Raw genomic sequence first — 27,803 nt, forward strand, 5'->3', positions numbered from 1 at the left:
AAATGGACCTGTATGAAAATGATGTTCTTGTGCTCCCTCTGGTGTTTCTGTCACAGTGGAGAACTGTGTTTCAGGAGCTGTACCTATTCCTTCACATAGAGTAAGAAATACTCATGCCTAAATAAAAAGGGAAATAATTTCTCCTGGAAAAAGAATTTTCAAGAAAATAAAGCAGCAAGGTGTAAAAATGAAGGCTAAAAAGCATTATCTGTCTGGAAAGCAAGCTTTTAGGCATCATACAACGCTGTGGACATTCCCAGGCTTTCTTTAAATTAACACTGAAGTCTGTCCCATTAAGAATACCAACAACATATAATTCCATGTGTGTACTGATTTGCTCTACCAGGACTGCAGGGTTAATATCCAAACTGCGGTCTTTCTAAAATACATGCACTGAGAAATAAACTACTGGTTTTAAAATAGTCTATTTTCTCTACACAGATGGATGAAAATATCAACACTATCTATCAGAAGAAACACCAAATGCAAGAACATCAAAAGTATTTAAAATTAGTTGAAATATCACATAAAACAGATAATTAACAATGTCTGGAAAGAGAACTTACCAAGCTATTTAACGACGGAAATTCTTAGTGCACCATCAGCAAGGGGATACACTGGATTTAATCTCTCTGAGTGGGATTCACCTGTATCTCATGCTTGTTTTTTCATTGCAGTGACTATTTTCTTTTTAGCATTTGGTTTAACATTGCTTTCTTTTGACCTTAGACTTCTAATACATTTCAATTCCATTGCAGGGGGCTGAAGGATGAGTGTTTGAGACACATTGCGATGTTTCAGGACACTGATAAAGGGAAGTTTCACATTTCAGACATGGGCTGGAAGAAACTGATTTATTAAAACTTAGTATATCTTCAGGACTGCTTCATTTAAAAATCCATTACTCCAACCACGTGCTGAATGAAAAATGCCACTCAGCATGTTAAGATAAAGGCCTGGATGTGAACTTGGTAGAGAGCAAGATTGTGACATCTGCAGGTATCAGGGAACTAAAAAGGCACAATGGGGTCAGGAGTACCTGGCTTCAGCACAGCTCTTGACATAATCTAAAATAGCTTTAGGAGATGTCTTCCATCACTCTTATGCTACAATACTTTAAAGGAGCTGGGAACTGAACATTTAAAATAGTCACTATAAAGGAACTGGGGCTGCAGGAAGGCTTTTGTCCTAAATACGTGGATGCTATTGGGGTAGCTTAGAAAGATTATTTTTTTTTTAATTAGTTTGGAAATTAAAGTTGTAACAAAATTATTTGATAAACAATTTTATTTTTCCCTTTTTTTTTTAATGAAGGAAGGGTTATGTTTTAATAAGACATCGAATTTCCATGCTTGAGTGTTACTCTGGCACAGGACAGTACTTTGTGTTTGTTTTTACAGTTGATCCCTGTTAACTGACTTCAAGTGTCTTTGCAGTATTCTGTGTTATCTTCCCCTCCAAGCTTGAAAATTGTACTTTAAACATTATGTTCTTAGAACATGGCTATGAAATACAAGCAAAGACCATTTTTCAAGATGAACTATTAATGAATGTTACATTCAGGAAAGAATTACTAAACAGGTGAGGATTTATTTCTTTTTATATATATGTGTGTGTGTGTGTGTGTGTATATATATATATATGAGATTTGATCTATACTTTTAATACAAAATTCCCCAGGTAAATCAACAGCCACTGATGATGAGATCTTCAGCAAAATCTTCCATTGTATTTAAAAACTCCTGACAAAATGTACATGCTGTATTTGAAGGCCACCACTCAATCCAAGTGCTGGAGTCCAAAGGGTACTGGAATCTAAGATGACAACAGAAAATGATCATTTGCTGCTAAGATTTGGGAAGGAAAATATCACACAGGAAAAATTACAATATGAAATTACTTGCTTTGGGTTCATAATCCTGTTTTCAATGTACACATCTGAAAATACATTGTGTAACTATTGGTTGAACATAAAACGTAAAAAATTAAATCATTTATATACTATATAAGAATTATTACATACAAACACTTGCCACTTCACAGCACACTTAAAGATTAAATCTCTGTGTATTCTGATGGTAAATTGCTTACTTGAAATTGTAACCAACGCTTATCTTCAAGGCTTCTTTTCCCATGATCAAATACTGCTCTCCTGGTGTCAACTCAACATCTGTACAGGTCTTCTTTTTAACAAAGGTTATTTCATTATTTTTCTGAGCAAAAGCCTGCCCTGGAGTAGAATGCCAAGAATTGAAAAATATCACAGAGAGATTTTCCAGTAACTCATAAATTAGTCAGAAAACATCGAAATGTTCTACAGTACAGCACAGCCAAGGGATCTATTTGCCACTAGTTGTATAACAGCAAAATCTGATGATATAAAACATGTTTCTTGTAAAAGCTTTTAAAAATTAAATCTGAATGGTTAATAAGCCTCATGCATATTAAATGATTTTATATTAATTATAAGCACATATTGGGAGGAAAACTGAGTGAATATCAGCTTTAGTTCCGCAGGACCTACGAGCAGCCACCTCTCCCAATGGTGAGACAGTGAGTGCCCAAGAACATTCTAAAGTCCTTTCTCCCAGAAGGAGAAACATGCCCAACATACAAAAACCTGACATAAGTTAAAATATGGCATATCCTTGCACACTATCCCACTTTGATCATTGTATATACAGAAAGGGAGGGCATTCTGTGGGTTGGATGAGATTTACACAACAGCTCATAACCTTATTAATTGATTATGGAGTATGTTCACCTTGTTTTGTCACATAAAAGACATTTCACTGATTACAGTTTAGGATTGTTAACAACAGCTCTAATATAGAAAAGCTGTTTAAAAACACCAACAAAGACTTGACTTCTCAGGGCACAAGAGAATTCTTAAAGGCTGTGTTTAAGACTATAGTTTCCTCATCTCGTGAAACTATCAGGTTTGACTGATGATTTTTGTCAGCTGCTTCAGTGGTCCCAACCAGACAGCTTTTACTCTAAATAAATTGTTAAATGAATTAAGAACAGGACACTCACCTCTTTTATAGAGATCTAGCAGAGTTGCAGAATACTTTACAAAATAGCCCTCTTCACTGCGAGATAAGATGTTCACTTTATAAACTGCAGAACAACATGAAATAAACTTTGTTATTTCTTGTTCCTGCAACACACACTCAATGTCTTACACATGCTCAGATGGAGAATATAATGCCCCTTTACAATGCTAATTTCTGGGAAAATGGTGGCTTTAGCTATACTTTGTAGGCTAAGAAACATTAACAAGTTCTACCCATGCTTTAATCTGATGGAAGCTCTACCCACGCTCTCATCTGATGCCCAACAAACTTCCTCTGACCCCAAAGCCACATGCTCACCTTAGAACAGTACCAAGAAAGAGGAACACGGTGCTTATTAGCAGAACTCATCAGATCAGGCTCACTGTTGTGCTAACCCTGGTTTATGTGACCTTTATTCACCAGAGGGGATGGGCAGCCCTTCCTCTTCTCTGCTCCTATGTCACCTTCATACGCTGTACACCACAGTCTAACCTACTGAATTTTAATCACTAAAGATCTAATAGAAACAAAATCTTTCGCAGCAGTAGTGAACATTTCAGTCAGAGCATGTGAAATAGGTAATGACAATTCACATATTACCATATGCAACATCATGCTGGCATGCAGCTTCTCTCCTGGTATCAGCAGTTATTGACCGATCTAGTCTCTCTTGTATTTTACTACACTCAGCTACATTGAGAAAGAAAAAAGCCAGTGTTAAGACAATGTCATCACATGTCCTGAAATAAAACACCACAAACCTCTCTACCTGTTTGGGATAATCTACTGTACCAGAAACACCAAAATTAAGGGACTGCATGCTGGAAAATGAGTATTTAAAATAAAGAATACCCCCCTCAATCACCTGAGCTTAATCCAGTCAGACATCCATGATCACACTGCACACTTCTTAGGTTTTTTGTTAATGTAAAATTTGGACAGGACAACAGCTTATGTTCTTGTGAGGGGTTTTTCCCTTGTGTTTAGTGTGGTTTTGTCCAAAACACTACACTGCATTTTCCCACCAAGTGAAATGGGAAGACACCTTAAAAAATGTTTACCTTCCATGCACTTGCATTCATCTCCTTCACAGAGTTTCACGAGTTTTTCATTTCCATAGGGGTTATAAAATATAGTGCACCTTTTATCTAGAAGATCCAAAAAGAATACATACATACATACAGAAAATCAAAGTCCAAGAGTCAGAACTGAAACTTTGTGAGTCAAAAGCTACCCAAGCTTAAAATAACAAGGATTAAAAAGCTGTTGAAGGAAGAAAAATGTAGTCTTTAAGGAGGAATAAAGAGTTAAAACACAAATGTGAATTTGAAGGCACGGAACACATACCTGGTGCATGATATTCATACACAGTGAATGTGGCAGGATTTAGCATTCCAACTTGGAAAAGCTCACTTATTCGGAACCCAACACAGAGAAAATTATTAGCTGGTACCTATTTGAAAGACACAGATTAAGGAGTTCTACAGGAAACAAAATTATTCCAAAGAGTTAAAGTAGTGCTTACAGTTATAAAAAGGGTAACATACAGAGTCTATCTGCAGAATAACGTGCCCATCTTTTATCTCATAATCTGCTATCAACTGATCAACACCACTTGCAAGCTGTAGGGGAGAAAAAACAGAGAAAAGTCTTTTATAACAAGTTAAATTATTTTAGATGATCTCAAAGGTTTTGTAATCAGTAGCTTTAACATAATTCTGAGGTGTAAAACCTTATTTTAGGGTTGTCTATTTATAATGCTCATACTCACACTTGTTTTTCTGGTTTTCTTTTAAGGAAATTATCCTTTTACTCATTACATGAAGATAATAAAGGATTAAAGAGCTAATTGTCCTTATAAGAATACTTGAGTCCACGTACAGCACCCTATTTAAATCCTGTAAGTGTAACTCTAATTGCCTTTAACCAAAACTTCCATTCTTGTCAATAGGAGCTGGATGAACACCAGCGTTACAGCTTACACCTAGGTGTGTATACCAACAGTGTTCCCTTTACAGTTAGCAGGTACAGCACCTCCACGGGTTGAGTCACACTGCGCTAACAGAGGCGACGACCACTCTATCTGCTCTTGTCTTTCTAACAACAGAGGGAGCCCAGATGTCAAGCTTTAACTAGAGGCCTAGATTCTGACTCAATCAAAAGTCCATCATCTAGACTTAAGTAGATTTTTCTCATTAGTATTAGAAGTGTTTAGAAGCAATGAGGATATGATGATATTCATCTGCACTACTACTCTAACAGAAAAAAGACGAAGAACGGCAAATATATTACTTCTGTCCAAAGAAGTCAGTAAAAGAAAAGTGTTCTCCAACACTTACAGTAGTTAAGTCATCTGTATTTGCTTCCAATCCACTAACCAAACCTATGTCCATCACAGCGTGAGCAGACCCTGACTGTGGCTCTGTCACCCCAGGCCTGTACCTAGAATAGATTAAAACTGATATTAAACAAAACTGAAATTAAAAAGAAAACTTCAAATGTGTTCCCAGGAAAACCTAAGGAAAATTCTATCAACATTTAGACCACAGCATTGGCTCAATCGCTGGGGAAAGAAAAAAACCCAACCACCACCCATCCCATCAGTTGTACTTACTTTGCACAAGCCTCTAAGCGCCCCAGTGGCTCACCTTCTTCTCTTCTGTAACCTTTTCATAGCAAGCAGAGTCAAATAAGTAATTTTATAACTCTTCTGAAGCAGCAATCCAAAATTCTCATAAAGCATTGTTATAATTGAAAGATAATGATTTTAATTGTTTTGTTGGCTGTTCTTATAGGAACTCATTGCCTAGCCACAAACAACATTACACTTCTTTTATAATTCAGGTGAAATGACAGCTTTAAGGCTTAATGTAATTTATAGTGTTATTTATTTATCTTATTAAACTACTTCATGGCAAAAGTTTAGAATGTGATTATACACCCTGTTGTAACTGGACTAGAACTCTTAGTACCTTGTAGAACTCATTCTGAACTCCCTCATCCGCCATCATATGTCTTTCCTCTGCTATTCCTCACTCCCCCAACTGCAAAAGCTCTTCCATAAATAAGTAAAAATGCACCTAACAAATGTATTAAAAATTAATTCTATTCACAAAAAGGCAATAGTTTCAAGAAGGGCTAAGAAGGGTCCCAGCAATTTCTTTTCCAGTTTTGCATTTAGAAAGTGGCAGAATTTTTTAGTTTCATTCTTAACTAGAAACACTTTGTTCAACAAAGTGAGAGGCTTTTTACTCCCTCCCTCGCACTGACCTGAGCAATACTACTTAAAACCATATTAACTCTTTACCATCATCTCTCTTTGGAACAATCTTCAATTCAAAGTTACATGACTCTTCAGAAGTCCCGATTGTATTATATACTGTCCTCACCTATAGACATACAAGTAAATTAGACAAAACAGAAGCAGTAAACAATCCCCAAAACTGGCATAAAGCTGTGAACACTTATAATATGGAGAACATAACACCAGTAAAAAGAAGTCTGTGCAGCATGAGGAACTTTGATGGATGCAAAGCACAGTAAACAAATTACCAGCACAGAAAGAAATGAGGAATTCTTGAACAAAACCACACCACTTATGTGGTGTTATTTACAGGACTAAAAATATTATGCAAATGACTCCTGGTATTTATGAATATAAATACTAGTTCACAGGAATATGTTCTGTTCAGATGTTATTAAGTTTGATGCTAGAAGAGGCTATGAAAGATTAGAAGAAAATAAATCGTGACAAGAGCTTAATATCTAGGCACACAAAAAGTATGCCTTTAAACGTTGCAAGAAAACAGTTTTGCAGTGACATTGCTCAATGAACTAAGAGTAAACACCAGAATAACGGAGAATTGAGCAATTTCTCAAAATTGATCACTAATTTAGGTCTTCCATGTTTGGCCGCTTAAGCAGGACAGTAACAAGTGATAAGCATTAAAACTAAGTTGATCATCTGTTAAGATTTGTGGAACAGAAACCTTCTGATGAAAAGGAATAAACTTCACAACTTCTCTCTCATTAGCCACAAGTCATACATGGTTCATAACTAATCTAAAATACAGCTATAATGACATCCATCACTTCAGTCTAAGGCTAAGAGCAACACATGGAAGAGTTTTGGAGAAATCTCAGTTTCTTTTTCAATGCTGATATTAACAAAGCAGAGATTCCATTTAAAAAGCTTGGTTGCATGCTCACATTCACTGTAGCTACGCCAGTGCTGCTGCCAGTGCTTACATATATGTCATCATCCAGAGGTACCTAAAGGATGGATGTTAAACACAAAGTTGTAAGTTAAGAATAAAGAGCAGTATTAGCAACAATTCAGGTGAGATGATCTGCTTGTCTTTTCTACATTTTAAATACATATTAGGATATTATGCTACAGATTCTACAAAAACAATACAGAGGAACAAGCAGAGATACTAAATGTAAATGAATATTCAAATGCATTAAACTCAGCAGATAAGAAGAGCCCTTAAACATTTGTTATACCAAATTACTAATAGTTTATTAAAAGATAAAGCTATTTTGGTAGCAATTTCAACATTCAAATAATTATTTAAGAAGTTGCTAAGAATTCTGATTTCATTTTTCAAAAGTGATACCATTTACTCACTGTCATAGTTCTTCCCACAAAATTATCTTCTGTCAGTTTAAACACATTAAGTTGTCCATGGTTTTTGTATGCTACCTTAACGTTCATGTCCAAATTAAGCCGTTTGATGAGAAGGGAATACTCAGTCAAGGCCTCAAGGGCATTAACTGTGTCCTGCCAGAAATCAATTATAAGGAATTAATTCCAGAAATTACAAAGAAGTGAAAAATGTATTAAAGCAATTTATTTTCTGGCACTTAAATGATCATAAATAATGGTAACCAACAGCTTAGCAGTGTCTCAGCAGTACCCTTAACATGGTGGTAACATGTTTAAACATACTTACAGACACGTTTGTGTAATTTGAAGTAATGCAGACAAGTACTAAAAAGACAGCAAGCAAAGAGCAATAAAACACAGCACTCATCAGCTTCTTCATAGATTTATAATAGTTTTAAGAAAGGGAAGTTGTATGAATTGGAATATTCTAGAGAATTCCACTAGTTGATAGGGCACTGGAGATCAGGCAACTGTCACTTGAACTTTAGTCTATTCATGCACACTAACACAGTTTTTACAATGAAAAAAAAAAAAAAAATCATACTTTCTTACACTGTGTTGCATTTTTGTGGAACACAAGAACAATCATGTAATGAAATGATATATTCTGTTTTATAAAAACCTTGGAAAAAGTTTTCCTCCTGTGATTCTTTTCATTCAGCAGATCTGAAGTCAGTGGAATGAGCTTGCAAACTACTATTTATAACAGACTTCATGAAAAGAAGTAGTATTTCCCACAGACAAAGAGTATCAATACAACAGAGTCAATGTCCCATACAGAGGACACTGAAGTTATGAACTTCATCTAATGGTATTACCCTCTTAAGATCTATTGGATTTTGGGACTTGAAGAACAAGAGCAAAATACTTAAAAGCTCACCTGAGTTGAATAGAATCCTCCACCATACCTTTGTTCTTCAGACAACCATTTGATGATTGGATCAGCATAGTTTTTGTCCCCTCTTAGCAAAGTAGTGAGCAAGGCATATGCTGTCGTTTCAACCATTTGTGCAGTAACAGAGCTGGGAGTGTGCTGGTCTACTGTTTTGAGAGTATCTTTCCAAAACCGGTAAATAGGAGGGTCACCTACAGCAGTGTAACAGGAAGGTTTCCGACTGAAACGCAGCAACAGCTCTCTCCACACTACACAAGCTGAAGTACTGCTTACTTGGGTCAAGGAGAAAAGGAGGAACTCACTCTGCCTTTAACAGGAGATGAAGATATACTTCTACAGTAGGAAGTCTGACATTTATACTAGAAACTGATGATAAGCAGACCTGATGCAAAACATCCAAATATTGCTGGTCCTGACCAGTGATAGAGTGGCCAAACAAAAAGTATACAGATTGTCTTTTTTCTTTAAGCCACTTTCAAGAAATGGGACAAAGCCCTTCTATTCCAGTAGGAATCATTGCTTAGCAGAGAACAGTCTGAGTCCCATTCACAAGAGACTACAAAGTCCCCCACCAACCAGTGAGAAATTAAGAAGAAAACTGAACATAACAGAAGTGGGGGCAGTGGCAGATAGCGTGAAAAATTCCACTCTCAGCCAAGGAAAAAAGAGGATTCAGAAGGATGAGGAGGCACACCAAAGTAATCCACCATGGACACCTGCATGCAAGGAAAGCCTATAGATAGAACAAGTGTGATACGACAGAGGATGAAATCACATTGTTGAAAAGCTGAAAGCAGGATTCAATCTGGCAAAAATACTAGGCCACAAAAGACTGAAATGTCACTTATGCCAAAGCAAGTGTCACCGAAATTCACTCTCCAAGTAGTGCCATCACATTAGAGCATTTAACAATACTAAAAGAACAGCCTGAGAGCCAACTAGAGTACAGCCTGAGAGAATTTAATGGTACCTATGACAGATGCTTCCTTCTTCAGTGCAGAGAAGGCTGATCGTGCAGCATGGTGGTTCAAATCCACCAGAGCTAAAGCGTATGAGGTTATTGCCATAGTGAAGGGGCTCTGAGCAGACTGCACGTTCTTCAGCAAATAATCTCCTGCTTTATTTTTAGCATCATGGATTTTCTGAAAAGATGAACAGGCCACAGCTTACAATTATTAGACTTTGATTTAAAGAAAAACATCTATCAAGACAATAGAGGTATATGTAGTATCTTCTACAATCTATCTAAAAGTGATCCAGAATTTCATTGCTGTTCTTTTACTGATTTTGAAAGACAAAGACCAACGAAGTAAATCTTCGTATCTGAAATTGAAAAAAGCCTCTTGATTTCTTTGAAAAAAATGTTACAGAGAAAAGGCAGAATTGGAATCCCAGAACATGACCACTGGCAGGAATATAAATCTTATTTACCTGAGTAGGACATATTTGAATTGACTTCTCAATTCCAATAACAGTAAATGCTGTGAGATACAAAGATTTTTCTTTGGCTTCTCTAGGTAAAGTACCCTATAAAACCAAGTATGGAAATACAATTAAATAGAAAGAACGGTTAATTTAAATAAATAGAACTTTTTCCAGTTTAGGTAAGGAGACAAAGAGAAATTCCTGTAAGAAATATCAATTTGGTTTAACCTGAAAATATGTTGACTCTTCTGTAGGTAATAGCTTATTTGTGAAAAAAAAGAGACCAAAATATATAAAGTTATTGCAAGCCAGGACTGTTATACTATAAAATCAACCGCCACAATTTATTGGGTTTTAATATTAAGTGGCAAGCAGCAACTTCTAGTGGCAAAAAAAGGGTTTGCAAGGTCTAGCAAAATTGTCTGGAATAGGTGTTCTGGTGAAGTGCAGCCTAAACCATCCTACATTGCTAAAGCACACGTTACCTCCTGGGGACTTCGTCTTTTACTGCATATACACACAAAAACGTTTGGGTTTCATACCTGGAGTTTCACTGGTTGGTAATTTGAAAATTCACTGAATGACCCATCTGGCATTTGACAGTTATCAATCAACCACAGAAGGGAATTACAAACAGAAATCTGATCAAGATTTACATATTGATTAACTTGTCCAAGAATCCTTAAAGCAAAAGCTGTCAACCTGCCAAAGAAATCAAACAGATCATGTTTGTTTCGATTAGCAGAGATTAGACGCAAGTTTGCACTGTTTAGGATTTAGCTGTTACACACTGCCACGGTTCAAAGAAATATTGCAGATGAATCTTAAATTCAACTTAACAAATGGGCAATAATCACTAATAATCAATTTTTAAGTAGGATCAATGTCTATGTTTCAGGTTATGAACTCATGACATCACCAAAACATTACTTCTTCATACACACAGAACTTAAGAAAGATGCCTTTGAAGCATCATATTCCTATCTTCTATAAGCCAACTGCATTTGATATTCTGAAAGGCGAGACAGTGACCATGTATTTTGCCTAATTTTCAATGGCAGATTCTGTTTTCCCTAAGCAGTACTTCCCCTCTCTTTGATAGCCTTTAAAGATCCTATTTGTGTGAACAAGAGGTGTGTTTATTTTGCCCTTGCTCACATCCCTGTACTTTGCTTTCCTTCTTGAAGCACAGGGTATAAACTTTGCCTGAGCTTATGATTTCTGCAGGAAACTAAGGTGTTTTGTAGAATTCCAAGCCCAAAGAAGAGGTTTGAGCAAAATCCTACAAATTATCTAGGGTATGTCTGCTCCTAACTACTGTCCCAGCTTGGTTGTAATGGTGTGAATTATGGACATAAACAAAAGATTCAGCAAGGTCAGGCAAAGAATCAACAGATACTATTTGATCACCCTTTAGATCTACCATCAAGCTCACCTCCACTCTTTAAAAAATAGTGATAGTATGAAAGCAAAGGAGTGAAACAAGCCTTTTCTAATCAAAAGACCTTTTTAACTCACCACGTGCTAGCTTGCCCATTCTTCCACATGCTATATGAGAAGTCAGAATTTCTGAATGACAAGATGCTCACAATTCCTAAGGGATGTATTAGGCAGAAAGTAAGTTATGAGAAGAGATTTATATTAACATTGTATTTGCTCACTCACGCATTATCTTTCTCATTCAGCAAAGTTTATGCACCTCTACAACTCTGAAGCAAGAAAAGCAGCTATATTTTTCTACCTTCTTTCATCCTCCTCCTCATTTGAGTTCTTGAAGTTAAGGTTTCAGGACCCAGTAAATGCCAGTTATTTGACTCTTCCAAGTAGCGAAACACATAAAATACTGGAGCAATACTCATCAGCTCTGCCTCTGCACTGCCCTTTGGCAGATTAGCAAGAACACTAAGACCACTAGGATTGAGGACTGTGGCAATTGCTTCACCCATGAAATGTCCTGGAAAGAGAAAAACAAAATTTATTTAAATGAGAGATCATGAAAGTGAATCCAAGGACAGAATCTGACTGATACTTATAAGCAATCTTTCTATATGAAGTATTTAAAATTCTACACAAAAGGTGCTTTGTCAAGCCTTTTCTCAAAAGAAGAACCTAGGAATAAATTCAGATAAATTTATACAAGGAATATAGAATAGGAGAAAAAGAACATATATGGAGAAGCACATATGCAGCAGGATACAAGTTTCAATTCCATTTACCTTTTACACTGACACTTCTATCAATTTTTGTTTTAGGGACCAGATTTAGTGGGATTTTGTATCGAAATTCTTGTCGTCTCTTGATTGAACCTAGAATCGAAAATGTAGGTATATCAAACTGCACAGTCTAAACCAATAGATGATGCAGATGTAATAGCCAGATTTAAAGGTTACAACTATCCGAGTGCAAACATTTCAATCTTTCTTTTGCCTTTTTTGTTAATGAACAAAACCCCAAACAACAAAACAAAAAAACAACTGATCTTGACCTAAACTTTGTGGTTTCAGATTCATCTCTGGTTAATGAGGACATATTCTATTTCCGCTAAGAAAGCACCTGCTAACTGGTTTTCAAGCACACTGAGAAAAGCTTAATATTCAATCACAGTAAAAGCTACATATAAAGGTTCCTTTAAGAAACGAATCAAGTATGGTTTTGAAAGACTGGCTGTTTTGAGATGGATTTGTTAGTCAATGAAAGGACAGGAAATCCTCAGAAGGGACATACGAAGAAGATTTTAGGAAGGAGAAATGCCATGTTTTTCACATTACAGAAAACCTGATCATCATGAATCAAAGAACATGAAAAGACACACAAATTAAAGACATAGGATCGATTCTCTTACCATAAACACCCTGTGGGTCCAAAGTGAACCCTGAGTGAAGTTCTTTCTTAACGCCTTCTGGCTGAAATCATTAAGGGGAAAGAAGCAGAAAGTGAAAAGACTTTTGCTTAATTAAATATATTAGCTGAAACAACTGTTTAAAACTCCTCTGTAGTTGAGTTTTATGTTACTGTTCTACATCTATTCTAGGTATATTTAAGTTTGTGTTCCATCTCCCAAAATTATTAAGAAATAAATAAAAGCTTTAGGAATGTATAACATTACAAAAATGTGTCTTTCAATGAAGCATGCTTAAGCACTTGAAAATCCAAACCAAATAATTTAGAATACAGTATTTTCCCTGCTTGCTAAGTTATAATCTATTGATATATATAATCTGACAATTCTTATAATCAAGGTTTAAAAATGTGCATACTCAAATACTCAGTAATGCATTTTTCCACTGCATATATGTCACCAAATTCAGTATATTTTTTGATTCTGATAATATTAAAATAAATCAATACTTATAAATGGATTTAGAACATTTTTATTTCTTGTGACTAAATCAATATGAAATTCAAAATCACACCAAACATTGGTTTTCTCCTTACCATTACACGCAAAGTTTTAACCACAGTTTCACTGTTCCTGGCTGTCAGCAGTGTAAAGTTGATAGTGTGAAGACCTAATTCCAAAGGAAGTATTCTGAACGTAACTGGGGCTGAAGAACCACCATCTAGATTCTGAAGGTTACAACTGCGCATCCTCGACCCAGTAGGTGCAGAATCTCCAAAGGAGCAGATTCCATCTCCAGCTGATATTTTAACACAGAACTGCAATGTTGAAAGATTTTAAATGTTTCACCTCCATGACAGTACAACACCAGAGAAATACTAAAGCCACTAACTGTAATGAGCATGCTATTAGTACTTTTCTGTTTACAGTGAGCAACTGTCACTGCCTTTAGAATTACCATTACTTGCACTAGAGACATATAACAAATGCTCATTAGCAACACCAGGGACCCCCTACACTAGGCCTCAGACACATCCTTGCTTTGTGCAAACACCTTCGCATACCTTCCTCAAATTTTTCAGTATTAACTTTGCACTTCTGTTTCATGTATTTCCTTTAAAATAGTCCGTTTTACATTAAATCCCTGGCCAATGTAATCTGTAAACCTGAAGCAAGTTATTAAAAAAACCCATCACTCTTTGACATTGTGTCCAAACAATTGGAACAGAAGAAAAAAGTATTTTAACTTTCCTGAGGCAAAGTTGCAAGGCAGGAGCATGACAACTTTGTAATCAGTGAAGTGGCTGGCAATGAAACTACTAATGATTGGGTTTCACTGTTACACAGTTATATAAAGCACACGTAACACTAACTGAAGGACTAGAGAAATCCAATCCAAGGATCTGTTTATACTGGATACTCCCAGGGGAAATGAGGTTTTAGTTTATTATGTTACTCTTTCTGTAGAACTCATTAAGACCACAAATTACCTTAATTGCAGAACCTCTGTGGTTATAAACTGATCCTTTTAACTCAATTTGTTCTCCTCGCACCACAGAATAAGGAACATAAACGCTTAGGAAGATATCTTTTACTACTTGCACTTCCAGGGGTGCAGCAACACATATGCCTAAGAATATTAAAAACACAAAAGCAGGTTATGTTACCCACCCTTCTGATAAACGAGTTCGAAAAGGTCTTCACATACTTGTCACCTTTACTGAGGACTTATCATTTTTCAACATGTACTATGAAATTGTCCAAGCTTTTAAGAAGTGACCAGGCTCTTGCTTCCTGCTCCAAGTTGCCATCTCCCACTTCTCACACACACAGGCTGACATTTGAGTTCTCTGGGCTTCTTCTCCTTTTTCTCAAAGGAAGAAATTTACTGTTTGTACTACCATATACGCTGGAAAATTTGTTTCTTCTTCTCCTCAAGTCCCTGAGCTATTGAAAGCAGGACACTGTAAAGTTGGGCAAGTCACTCACTATTTGTTCTCATATTCCTTAGTCATTTATTATGGGTGACTGTCGAGCACAAGGATAGGCTTTGTTTTCCCAGCCACTTGTATGCATAACAAGAAATGAAGTAATTTCCTTCCTGTAAATATACATTTGATTCTTTCTTTTCCTGTTTATCAACCGTAAAATGAACATTTTAGAATATACGTGTCAATGAGATGTTCTGCAAACTCCAAATGGAAAAGCTCCCTAATTCTTTAGCTACAGTCTAATTAGGTGCAGTACCTACCTTTATCAGAAATGCCAACACCTTGTACTTCCCAGGTAGTCAGTGAATCAGGCAAGGTGACAGACAGAGTCTTTGACCTGTGTTTAGAAGCGTGAGCACATTTTTACTACATCAATAGCCACCTGTTAATATCAACAGCTAATTAACACAAACAGTACACGCAAAACAAGTTTTGCATCTAAGAAACACTTAGGTCAGACAAGATATCAGGGCATCTTTAGGAAACAGGACTTGTGGATTTTTCTTTGAATAAACTTGGTTTTAGCTGACTTGACAGAAGCTGGTGTTTAGCAACGTTGAAAGTGAAAGGAAAAGAGACTCAACAATCTGGGGCATCAGACAACATATCCTGCATGGAGGGAAACATAGCAGGAAGAGTTTGTCTGTGTAAGACTGCATTTTAGCACACATCTTGGGTAAAATTAAGGCTCCCCAGCTTACCTCAATTTTAGCATTTACTTTTTATAAAAATGCTGACTAAGTCAAGTGTTGATAATAGATTTGAGAATAGTACCACCTTGGGGAAACTTGGTGGACTTCCCATAACCAGCTTTCAGGGAAGTAGCTACGAACTTCTGCCTCATCCAGTTCCAAGAAAGCCTCAAAATCTGAAGAACATAAATAAAGCAAGTAAAAAAACCCAAGCAAACCACCTGCCAATGACCAAAAGCTTCAAAATCATTACATTTTTCTCCTGTGAGAACTAGAAATAGGTTACTGTATAACTTATTTGCCTTAGGTTACTCCTGATACAAGAAAAAAAGGTATCTGACTACCCTCAAAGTGTGTGTTTATTGCACCTCATCTATTTACACACATGGATACCTGTCCAGACAGATGAACTTTTTATCAAGCAATTCCAGGGAGAGAATGGAGACAAGAAATTTCACACTCCCACTGATTTTTCCTGAGGTGTTACCCACTGGCTGGTTTGGGCATGGGCAAAAACTTAGCATGAAAGTTGCCTTCACAGGCAAGGGTGCTTTCTTACGGCACTTCTGCTTGTTCTAAACAAGGATGAATAGAATATAGCTCTTAACAGAATACAGAACTGCTCTCCAGTCCTCTTCAGAAGTATATAAGCAAGATCTTTGGAGACTGGTAAAATGCCTTCTGGAATAACCCTGACAGATAGTAGGGAGGGGTTCTTAGATTAACAAAGCTGTCACCTCTGTATTTACCCATTTCTGCTCAAAGTGTTTCACTACATGTCCACAGGAGAGTTCAAGCTCTTGTACTTACGCATTCTTGCCAATATCAGAAGCTTATTGGGCTCTTCCTCCCGCAGCCTGTTTGCAAATTCACAGCAATCCCTGAATGCAGAAATGCACTTCTGGTTACTCCGAATTCGCTGAGCTCTGTCACTGCAGGTCTCAGTGACTGGATAGGCTTTGACTCCAGCCATGCAGCACTTTCGGATTTCTGGATGTCCGTATTTTGATACTGAAATAAGAATAAAATAATTCCCCTCTGTGAGATGAAGTTTTTATTTCCAAATGCATCTTAACTCATTATACTAAAGGTATTTTTCAAATCTGCAGAATTTCAGTGAAGGCACAGATTTGAGGATGAGCTTAAACGTCACATGTTTCAAAAGCTAGTGACATACATTTAATCACTACTATTGTGAGTTAAAAACATACATTAGATAAAAGGAGTTGTATTACATTTTAAGATTTAACAGTCAAAGGTTCTTCTGACAGAGTTGGTCCCTGGCAAGTGCTCGCTGGGAAAGGCTGTACTTGTACTATTTGCAGCACAAGTAGTACTGTGAGCTTTCAGGCTATGGCTCTTCAGAAAAAGATCAACCTTAAACATATGCTGTGTTTTCAAGATGTACTTAAATCTTCCCGGCTTCAAATTCAGCATATGGGTAAGAGGCTTTATAAACAGGGTCCTCTCTAAAGTCATCTTCCATATTTGTCAGTCTCTCTCAACTACATTACATTAATAATTACAAGTCATAATGTCAGTTTCAACAACATTAAGTTAATAATAATTACAAGTCACAAGCAAACACTCAGATTCTTGATTTCTAATGGATGTGATTTTTTTATTCATAGTTATATACTTTAAAAGATTTTTTTAACACCTTGTTTGAGTATCTTCTCCTCGAAGTCAGACCTTTTGGTTCTTAAAACTTCATTGCAAGTTTCATCTGTTCAAAAAATAAGCAAACATATACAAGACATGACCTTTTTTGTAATAGCATAGTCCACTTCAAAATAATTCCATAAAATCACAGACCAAATTTAGGAGACTTCTTCTGTTTACTATTTTAATTAAATAAAAGTATTTTCATTCCATTTAAAGTAACTGATTCACAAGTCAAAATGTTTTTCTCCCTCAAGAATCATTACTAAATGCATTCCCTATTAACTTAATTAAGTTCCAACATAATCACTGGGAGTCACAAGAGAGTATTTCAGAACAGGACTCCACATTTTCATGCTTAAAACAAAAAGGGGTATACCTGCTTCATTTGAATCTTCAGCGTTTGCATTGGTTAAAAACGTAAGCCCAGCCATTCGGAAGACATCAACGTTGTTCCGTCCTCCTCCGGCACCACAGCCAAGGTCACTCTTTTCCAACTGGAGCATTATCTGAGTTAAAAAACACATCAGCAGCTAACTAAAACATGGAATGTATTGTATGATGAATGAGTCAGACTTGTAAAAAGGCCACTTTAGTCTGGCAGACCCCTCAAAACACTGGAGAATACCACTTCGCAATATTTGAGCTAATTCAAGTACCACTTTCTTGTAGCCCACATCCAAGTTGGAGTCATGCAGATGAATCACAACGTGAAAAGCTTCATTAACGTGTCTATATCAGTTCTGATATTCAGACTAGCTTGTTTAAAACCAATTCAATAGCTCTATAAAACTGATTCAAATGATTCAAGGTTGATGCAAAAGTATTCTTCTATTCTTCTCATGTATTTCACATCTGACTGTTCTGAAGTATTTAAAAACATGTTTTATCATAGGAATGGAATTCTTTCAGTGACAGATGACAGGCAGATTTACTTACATACACATGTATTGAAAATACTACATGGACTAAAAACCTCATTAACCCACTGAACATAACAGCATTTTCCTCACCATTCTATCAGTATGCCTTAAAAGTACAACCTGAAAAGATTATTGGAAGAGCTAAGAAGGAGGACGTAGTCTCCAGGCCTCCTTGATCAAGGAGCTCTCTAACACTGCAACCTATTTTTGGCCAAGTCTGCAGTGTTCTGATGAGTCAGTTCAGATCTGTCTTTAAAACTATAATTTACTTTTAACAAGAATCAAAATATTGTAAATTAATTCTGTTTATAACTTTGAATTGTCAGATTTAAGTCAACAACTTTCATTCTGGATTGCTATTCTGCCTATTTTCAGGCTTACTGAATGCATGACACACAATAGCTATCAGAATATGAACATGAAACAAAGAGAAACTTTTCTTTTTCAGCTACTACTTAACTTTTTCCATTGTTCTCTTTCCTTTTCCTGTGACTCCATATATTGCCTTGTCAATAGACGACAATGCAACAAAGGAATTGAATTGTGTTTTCATATTAAACGATACAACTTCTGCTGGATTCAGTATCTCTTTGCTTGACTGCAGCTTAATCTAGAAATTGAAAACAAATACTGGTAATTTAAAAGCATATTGTTCCAAAATAAATCCACCTGAAGGCAGACACTTTAATAAATCAAGGAATTGTTAAAGAACTTTTGTAAATCCAAGTTCAAATCTGACCATAAAATGAATGCACACCCACAAGTTTTAGTGCCTCTTTTGCTACTCACATCAAGACTATTCCCACATTTCTGTTCCACATTCAGCCAAACTGAATCAGCTACTAACTCAGCAGTTTCTTCTCCCATGACTATGTAGTAAACAAGAAGGCGTGCTGAAGGAACCATTTCTTGGGTTATCTGAAAAGTCAGATGTTCATATTCCAAATCCTTAATTCTCTCCTGAGTTCCAAAGCTTACTATCTTCCCTTTGGATGTGACCTGTAACAGAAAAATTATGGAGAATAAAAAACTCAGATTTTGTATTTAAAGTGTTTCTTACACGTAACAACTATTTGCATTTAGATATAATACACAAAAATGCATTTGGGACCAATGGGCCTAGTTCAAGGGAAGGTAGCTCTCCCCCATCCCCAAAGAAGTGCTGCCTCTGCACATCTTTCTCTTCCTCTCTATTTCAACTCCTGAATCAGCTCCTGAGGCTGGCACTGCTTGTTCTCAATCCCACTATGTGTCAGAAGAGAATTCAAAGCAATGGAGACTTTATATGTAAATTTAAACATGAGACTGTTAATTTTTTGCTCTAAGACTGGCAGATTGTATAGAGAAGGAGCCGTTGTCTGAGCTGCACATATTCTATGATGAGGATACTTCTTGATTGCTGAGGTTCTTCATCTACCACCACATATTAAGATCACAATTCAACATTTTATGTGGAAACATCTGTTACTTACCAAATAGCTGTAGTGATGTATGTTACGACTATACTGACTATGTGGATATACATTAATATTTATTACATCCCCTACTTCTAGTATTTTGTGGTTGGAAGCCCAGTCAATATATAGATAACTCTGACTTAATGATGAATAAGCTTTTGCTTCATAGGTTTGACTTGCTTGGTTTTCATCTGAAAGATGGGGATCTGCAGTTTTTACCTGAAAAAATAATAAGATGTCTGAAAACGGTTTTAGTAAAAAAACCCCTAGGTGTCCTGACTTCTGAACAGCTTAAGTACACAATTACACTTAAGAAAACACTTACAATATTAAAGGCATTCTGCAACATATTATTTAGAGCAATTAATAAAAATCAACTCAAGATTTCATGTTTTCATTAATAAAATGATCAATAAATATCAAGTCAAACATAAAATGGTAGTTTAGAAGCACATACATACATAAATAGAGCAGAAAAGGTTAATGATGTGCCTCCTTACATAGTGAGGGAAGCATTCTCAGGTTTGTTTTCACACAACAAATCTAGATTGAAATAGTAAATAATCAATAATTATTATGAAATAGACATGTGACAAATTAGGGTATTTTATTTCAGAATAATTTAATAAACACTTCAATAGATAAGTAATTTTGCATTATAGCACTTGCATTTCATAACTGATTATTCATAATAGTCTCTAAGTTTATAAGCTCTTGTTAGTGTAAAATCTTCCCATTAGTGCTGTACATTCACAAAAGTACAGAATTAAACCCTCAAATAAATGAATTAATGGAATGATTTAACTCACTTTAAACTCCAATACTTTGCTGTCAGATGGGATATTAACAACAAACAAAGCAGTTCCATCATTCAAGCTTGTTTTCCTTCTCCCAGATTCTGAGCCCTCCGATATCAACTCGGTCTCACCCATTTGCTCACTGAAAGATTTTGCAGTGACAGTTACAGGCACTTTCCCAACAAAGTGATCTACTGTATCTTTCACCTGCACCTGTTCACCAGAAGAGAGAACATTCCTTATATCAGTGGTGGCATTTTGCAAGGAGAAAACTTTCAAGCTGCTCAGCTTCTTCTATGATAGCAAGTTAAAAAGATGTAAAAGGTTAATGGAAATGAGAACCATGTTAAGACCTCCTGAAACACACACAGAAAAAGAGTAAGGCTTCTGCATTATGGGGTTTATGTTGTAATGTGCAACGATTCTGCTTATGTTAACTAACCTTAATGAAGAATGGAAGTCCAGGCTTCACAAAGAGAGGAGTAGCAATCAAACTCAGTTTGTAAGGAGATACAGCAAATCTGACTCCAGCAAATTCTGCTTCGCCGCTGAGGCCACCTAACAAAACATTATGCCCTTTTCAGTAACCACAGCCTAGAGCCTGGGTTTTCTCCACTTGCCTTCAAAGGGCAGCACAACCTGTCTGTTATAGTGAAGTCCTTTCATCTAAAGAGTCATCCCCAAGCACTCCTGTGAAACTAACAGCAGACAAACAATAATGTTTAATCCCTAACACTGTTACAGTGAGAGATGGGCTGTTCTTCCTTGTAAGTTTTTGGAAGAAGGAATTCTGAACACTAAAGAAAGTCTGACACTAGGAAAGTTATCTCTATTATTTTCTTTTCTAGTTCTGTTTACATTTGCAGATATGTTACCAAGAAAAAAAAAAATCAGTTAAACAGCAACTTACCTGCAGACTCCAACACTGATGCCACAATATATAAATATGACCCATCCAATTCTTCTAGACTGTGAATCCCTATAAAACTCACTGCTTTCTTACAGTCAAAATTGATCTCAGCAACACCATTTTCAATCTGGAAATGAAATAATTCATTACTTTATAGACAGTAATTTAGAAATAACATACAGACACAGGATACACAAACCCTAAATTCAACATGTTTCTGTTCATTGGCTATTTTCAGAGAAAATCAAAGGTGGAGATGTTTTAATGAAGAAGAATTCTTTATTCCCTAAAATGATTGATAATTAATCAACCAATGGCACATATTGCAAAGTCTGCATGCAGACCCAACAAGAGGTAGGAATAACACAGAAATAGCTTCACTAAATGAGGAATGATAATGCCTTTTATCATTCTTCAATGACTAAATCAAGAAGGCCAGACTGGCTGAGGGAGAAATAACTGGTGGTGATGTCTCCGTAATACATCAATATAGTTTTAATCTGTTTGGCTCCATTAGATTTCTTTCATTTACTCTGAAAGAAATATGGAATTTTTCCTATGAAATACTCTGAGACCATAGAAGTTATTTCATAGACATTTCAACCACACAGCTTGCCCAAGTGAGCAATTAAACCAGACTGAAACTACATCGTCTCAGATGCTGTCTCTGAGGTTCACTCTGAAGTTCATTTCCGTGACCCCAACAACAGTATTCCATAGTCAAAGTTCACACTGAACAGCTATTGATGCAAACCGGGAGCTTGGACCCATTCTCATAAAATTTAATGGGAAAACTTCACTGGAATTGGGTCAGTCCTGAACTAAGCACATGAAATCTACACAAACCAGATTTTCTTCTTCTTACCCTAGTTATATGCATGGCACGAGGCATCATTCTTTTTCCAGTTTCTTCCATTATTCCAAAACGAAGAAAAACATCAGCACTTGTAAGCTTTTTATTATAAAAATAGCTGAGAACAAAACAACAGAAATGCTTTTAGATTACTTCAATGGCTGCAAGGCGGCATTCATTTTTGAATGTAATTCCCTACACAAGGGACAGAAAACAAAAGTCTGCTGAGCTTTAAACACGTCTGCTGAAAAATAATCACCCTAAGAATTTTAAAAGCGGTCCCTTAGATCTTTTACAGAGCAGAAAGGATTGTGGTGACTGGGCTTCTTGAGAAAGTAAAGGAGGAGACTTCTGGATATGGGAGAATCATTCTTCAGGTAAAGAAAAAGACATACACACACTTAGAAATCAAAGCCCAATTTCCTTACCTGGCTTTCACAACAATTCTGAAGTTCTCAAATTTATCAGAACTAATAAAGTTACTTTCTGGCTCTATGACGATGGAAAAGCTTGGCATTGCTGAAAATTGAGTAGGAAAGAAAGCCATTTAGCTGTGGTTTTACACAGTAAGCCACAAGTACTCAGAAAGACACTTTTGTACAGCCATTAAAAAATCATGTCAGTTTAAAGTGATTAGAATTACAGTATTATAGCCCTAAAATACAGCTGCGAGCTCATCCACAGAGAAGCACACGTTCTAAAAGCCTAAGTTACCTGCAGTTGCCCTGGCTCCACATTCTACATCAGTGCAAATACATCAAGATGATACAGCACACTAAAGAGTATCTCTATTTAGAGGCAGGTTGTATTAATACAGCCAATATGACTGTTTAGTTTGAACTGATATTGCCACTTGACATAGGCACACCTTACCATATTCCTTAACTTCAAATTTTGCAACAGCAGAGGTTACAAAATCCTTCTTATATTTGGCTTCAATCTTCCAAATTCCATACCTACCAAATGAAAATAAACATTTTTTGAGATTAAAATTAATGTGTAAGACAAAAATAATATTACTACTTAACAATATTCCATGTTAATAGTTATCTAGAGATAAAAATTCTGCACCAAGTTTTTGCACATGTTCAATGCCTACTTTGAGAAGATTCTGCTTTGATACTCTCATAATTCTTTGAAATTTATGTCAAAGCGTTGGAAGAAATTGGCAAAGAACATGCCATTATTTATATTACGACTATCATCAGATTTTTTTGGTTTATAGTTACAAGCAGAGACACATTTTGAAGACTGCAAATGTAACCAGGGTCATTAAGACATTATTTGCTAGCTTCTTTCACTTGCCAGTTACCACCCCTGAGGCCAGACAAACGCCTGCTTGTGGCCGCAAGTCTGTTTCAATGCAGTGAGCAGGATTAGTACGTATCACCTACCTGATGTACCATAATTTGGATGATTTTTCTTTGCTTCTAGAAGCACTCGAGAGACATTTGCTTAATTTCAAATCGCTTTACTTAAACCCACAGAACTTGTGCGCAGAGCATATCTGAATGTCTTTATCTTCCTAAGGTACCATTCAAAGAAACCCTTAATTTACACACTACATCCATTTAATCTCTGCCAGTTTTGTACCACAGCTAAGTTTGCTCAACGTAAGTGAAAAATGCTGTCTTTTTCCCTAATAATAAAATCAAGGCTAGAGGGTATGACCAATTATCAGATCTTTGGTTATATATATATTTGAAAAGGCAGAGAGTAAGCTTCCCACTTGGCTTTGCAAATCAACTGAAAAGGAGAATACCTGGTCATATTTGGTTCCTTATTTATACCATGGTCACACACTATGTGAAATGTTAGAAATATCCAAGTTTCAAGTCATGTACACTCTGTACATCAAGCAAAAGACACTGTAACAGTGTTCAAGAAAAGGCAGCATTATGTTACTAATTCTCAAAAAGCATTAAATAGATCTACTTAGGATTAGGAGGAATCTTGAAGTCAGGAAAAGAAACTATTCCAGTAAAATCATCTTCTTCTATAATATCCACTTTCACTCCTTCAGGGTCCTTTAAAGAATAACAGGAAAGAATCAGCAGTTACAGACTGTTCTTATCAAAGGGAAAAACCTTCATTCTGTGATTTCAGGGGGAGCCTGGCTGTAATTTTCCTAAGAGTTTTGCCTACTTCACAGCGTGAAAACACAACTGTTTTCAGAAACAACTCAGACTGAAATTCTGGTAAAACATTTTATTGTGGTTCCAACAATTAAAAGCTGTTACTAAAAAATGCTTAAAATTGCTAGAAAGTTACTGTAATAACAAGCATATTGTTTAAAGGCTAAAAAATATAGTATACTGATTATTTTTATATCTTAAATGAAATAAAGCACAGTATGAAAACCATATATTATTAAAATTCCCCAGAAAATTAATTTTTTTTCTGTTTTTTTCTTTTTTTTTTTTTTTTTTTTTCATTCTGTAACAACCTCAGATCTGGGACTTGAAAACTTCTATCCAACTGTGCAAAGTCATTTTTAGGTCTTTTAAAATATATCTGGCTACCTGCAAAACCATCTAACAGTTCTAGTAAATATTGATTGCAATACCGGTTTGCCATCTAACTACATCCTCAGAATATTGACATTAAATTCAATTACAACTTACCACAAAAGTTAGGACAGTTTCTCGCCGAGCTGGCTGCAGTTCTTCATTCAGAGAGTAAACCCTGACTTTCACTGTAAGTATTATTATAATAAATCTCAAAGTCATACTACTATAGAGATGTAAAAAAGAAACAAAACCCTCAAACCCCAACCTTTTATCCATATCCAGAGCTCAATCTCCATGAAACAAATGATTCTGTCATAATTTCTTCACAAATATTTTTAACATATTGCCAGGAAAATCTTTCACACTTTGTGCCACGGATTGCTCATTTATGGTGCAAAGGGATATCTGAGAGGATATTGGGAGAAGTGGGTAATTTCTACAGTATGATCAAATAGTTTAAAACATTATTCTGCTGATTAAAAAATTAAATAGCAGCTGATGGCAACACAACATAACCAAGAGCTTAAAGGACATTTAAATCCTAATTCCTTGGCAAAGTCCATAGATTTTAAGAAATGAAATAACAGCCAAGAGAAATAAGCATTATTTACCTGACTGATCAGGAGTATACACTGGTTTGTCTGTGTGAATAAAAAGAAACCCATTCTCATAGGAAACAGGAATTTTTTTTAATCTTGTAAAATGTGGAGAAACAGCTTCCAAATACAAATAATTGACTGAATTCTCTGTTCTTGGTAAGTCTGTTGGTTGAAGCTGGGGGAGATGAAATAAAGATTTTAAAAGAATGTTCAAATATTTTTTTCCTATATTCTTTCTTGTTGAGAAGAGTATCTGAATAGCAATTACTATCCTGCTGTTGATTATCATTAATCAAGATACCAACACTCACAGGGGTTTATTCTTGCTTATATCACAGATGATGGTCTGGAGTGTTGAAGTACAAAAAGGTATTTTGAAATTTAGATTTTATTTATGTCCAAAACTAAAATAGCAAAGTGCAGAGCCCAGTTATGAAGTTATAAGAATATAAATTATCAGACTTCCATTTACACACATTAACTGTTGTGGTTGGCAGTTTGATGAAATACTTATTTTGGCTGAAAATTGGGTGAGAAGCACCTCCTGGGAGGCATCACCCCAAGTAAAACCTTCTTGGTCAGCTTTCAAGCTTTCTGCACTCTTGACTTCAAGCAAATTAGTTAAATAAAGCTTTATGTTAAAATTTGGGCCCCTTTAGAGCTTGTTACTGACAGACAAGTCTTGAACCTTGGTTTAGTCACCATTTTGGCTTACTCTGAAAATTCAGTTGACATATCTTGTAAACATTCAATGCTTCTCCATTCTCTCCCTTTTTACTTTATGTGACTGCAACATTTCTAAAGTAGTTTGATTATAAGTTTAACTTCAGTGACATTCCTTTACACTAGTTTTATCCAATGGAATTTCAATTTCAGACAAACTAAAATGAAATGATCTACATATGGCAAACTGAGACACTGGGGTGCTGGGCTTCCCTTTGCAGATTAAACAACTGAAAACTTACCAGAATCTTTTTTAACACTTATAACTGTGACAAGAAAAACATTGCAAGAAAAGTCTGAATTCCTTACTGTTAAAGTTACAGCATCTTCAAATTTGTTGGCTGGAGTTAAAGAAACACGGCCAGAAGAATAAACAATAAGTTTATCTGGAAAGCTTTTTATGGCAATATTGACCGGAAATTCCTTCTCATAACCAAAAGCTTGAACTACAACTTTCTCAGATGCCCCAACTCGGAAGATCTTTGGTGCTGTAATGACATACCTGCATATGGAATATAAACCAATAAAAAGACTAATGGATTTCCTACTTCTGTTTGTAATTCACTTACGTACACACTGGTAAAGCAAACAATCAGGTTAAGTTATTCTAAGACATTACTTAAAACAGTAGAGCCCCAGTCAGAACAATTGTTATGAAAACTGTAATGTAACATTACCAAATAACAGCTTAGCTAGAATAATATTTATGGATTTGATTCTGCAAACACACAAAAGCATGTCTGCTAAAAGCTATTTTCATGGAAATAATTATTCTTTTTGCCAAATCAAACCCTGAAGCACTAATCTTCCAAAGAGTAAACTTGTGTAGTTTTCCCTTTAGTAAAGTTCTTACTGAAACAAACGGGGAACTCACAGTAAAGGCAAATGTGAATAAATATTTTCAGGATTGCTTTAATTTCCTCAGTGCTTTGCAAACTGAAGTATATATCATTCCACAAAAGACTTTAGTACCTGACCACAGAATTCATCTAAAATACATATGAAGTGCTGCTGAACAAAGCATTTCATATATGTGCATCTTCTTTTTCTGAAATCCCAAAAGCATTTGGGTTGGCTGCTTTCTATATACCACTGTTAACAGATAAGAATCAAAAAAGCATTGCTAAGCTCAATTGTAAATTACACGTTTAGGTAAGAGCTTTCATCAAACCTGTAGCAAAGTATCTTCAGGCACTACACAAAAGCTAAAGAGCACCAGCTTTATTTCTTAACTTTTTTGCATGTTTATCCTATGGTATGTAATGACTCTACCTCTTTCTTTGGCAGCAAATACAGTAACTTCAGAAGCATCAGTCCTTTTCCTACCAATAGTCCCATGCACACTAGTGAGAATTTTGCTTGTGAAAACACATCAATTTGGAGAGTGCCTTTTGTATTGGCTGTACTTAAATTCTCTATTTACCTAAAATAGCAGACAACAACCAAGTAACATTTCCCAATAAGTTCTGTATTTGCTTTACTTACGTGTTCTCTTGGCTTAAAGTTGTTCCAGAAAATAGCAAAACAAAAAAATATATTAAGACAGTCATAGTGTCTATGACAGCAAACAGCAAACCATAGATGCTAATGATTCTGGATTGAACTGCGTTCGGCTTCTGCTGCAGATGAACAGAAAGGCCACCAATGTATTTCACTCACAGTTAATAATTAATTGCAGATCATGGTTTACTGAATGTCATTGCCTTCTTCCAAGGAAGCCAGAACAGCTAAACTTAGGATTTCAACTTTTGAATCTGTCCAGAGCACTCCTATGTCAACCCTACCTTTCTCTCTGTTTGATA

The 27,803-nt window shown here is 35.9% G+C and overlaps 1 protein-coding gene across 1 annotated transcript; it reads right to left on the reverse strand.

Moving 5' to 3' along the window:
• Positions 1-1,271: 1,271 nt before the first annotated feature.
• Positions 1,272-27,603, reverse strand: C5 (complement C5). The gene is made up of 41 exons (XM_030506933.1): positions 27,487-27,603; positions 26,311-26,503; positions 25,291-25,453; positions 24,794-24,864; positions 24,105-24,196; positions 23,043-23,125; positions 22,598-22,688; positions 22,182-22,287; positions 21,317-21,443; positions 20,849-20,964; positions 20,419-20,619; positions 19,625-19,828; positions 18,942-19,151; positions 18,613-18,762; positions 17,609-17,738; positions 17,228-17,293; positions 16,378-16,578; positions 15,653-15,743; positions 15,136-15,212; positions 14,375-14,514; positions 13,481-13,702; positions 12,888-12,948; positions 12,262-12,351; positions 11,787-11,999; positions 11,564-11,639; positions 10,588-10,747; positions 10,052-10,147; positions 9,591-9,762; positions 8,606-8,811; positions 7,687-7,839; positions 7,266-7,328; positions 6,364-6,445; positions 5,671-5,722; positions 5,396-5,498; positions 4,604-4,678; positions 4,404-4,509; positions 4,118-4,204; positions 3,657-3,746; positions 3,037-3,120; positions 2,092-2,230; positions 1,272-1,815 (listed from the first exon to the last, which is right to left on the reverse strand). The coding sequence occupies exons 1-41, from the start codon at positions 27,549-27,551 to the stop codon at positions 1,686-1,688; spliced, it is 5,037 nt and encodes a 1,678-aa protein (XP_030362793.1). The 5' UTR covers positions 27,552-27,603; the 3' UTR covers positions 1,272-1,685.
• Positions 27,604-27,803: the final 200 nt, after the last annotated feature.

This window comes from Strigops habroptila, chromosome 15 (genome assembly GCF_004027225.2).
Source record: "Strigops habroptila isolate Jane chromosome 15, bStrHab1.2.pri, whole genome shotgun sequence".
Taxonomy (NCBI): domain Eukaryota; kingdom Metazoa; phylum Chordata; class Aves; order Psittaciformes; family Psittacidae; genus Strigops; species Strigops habroptila.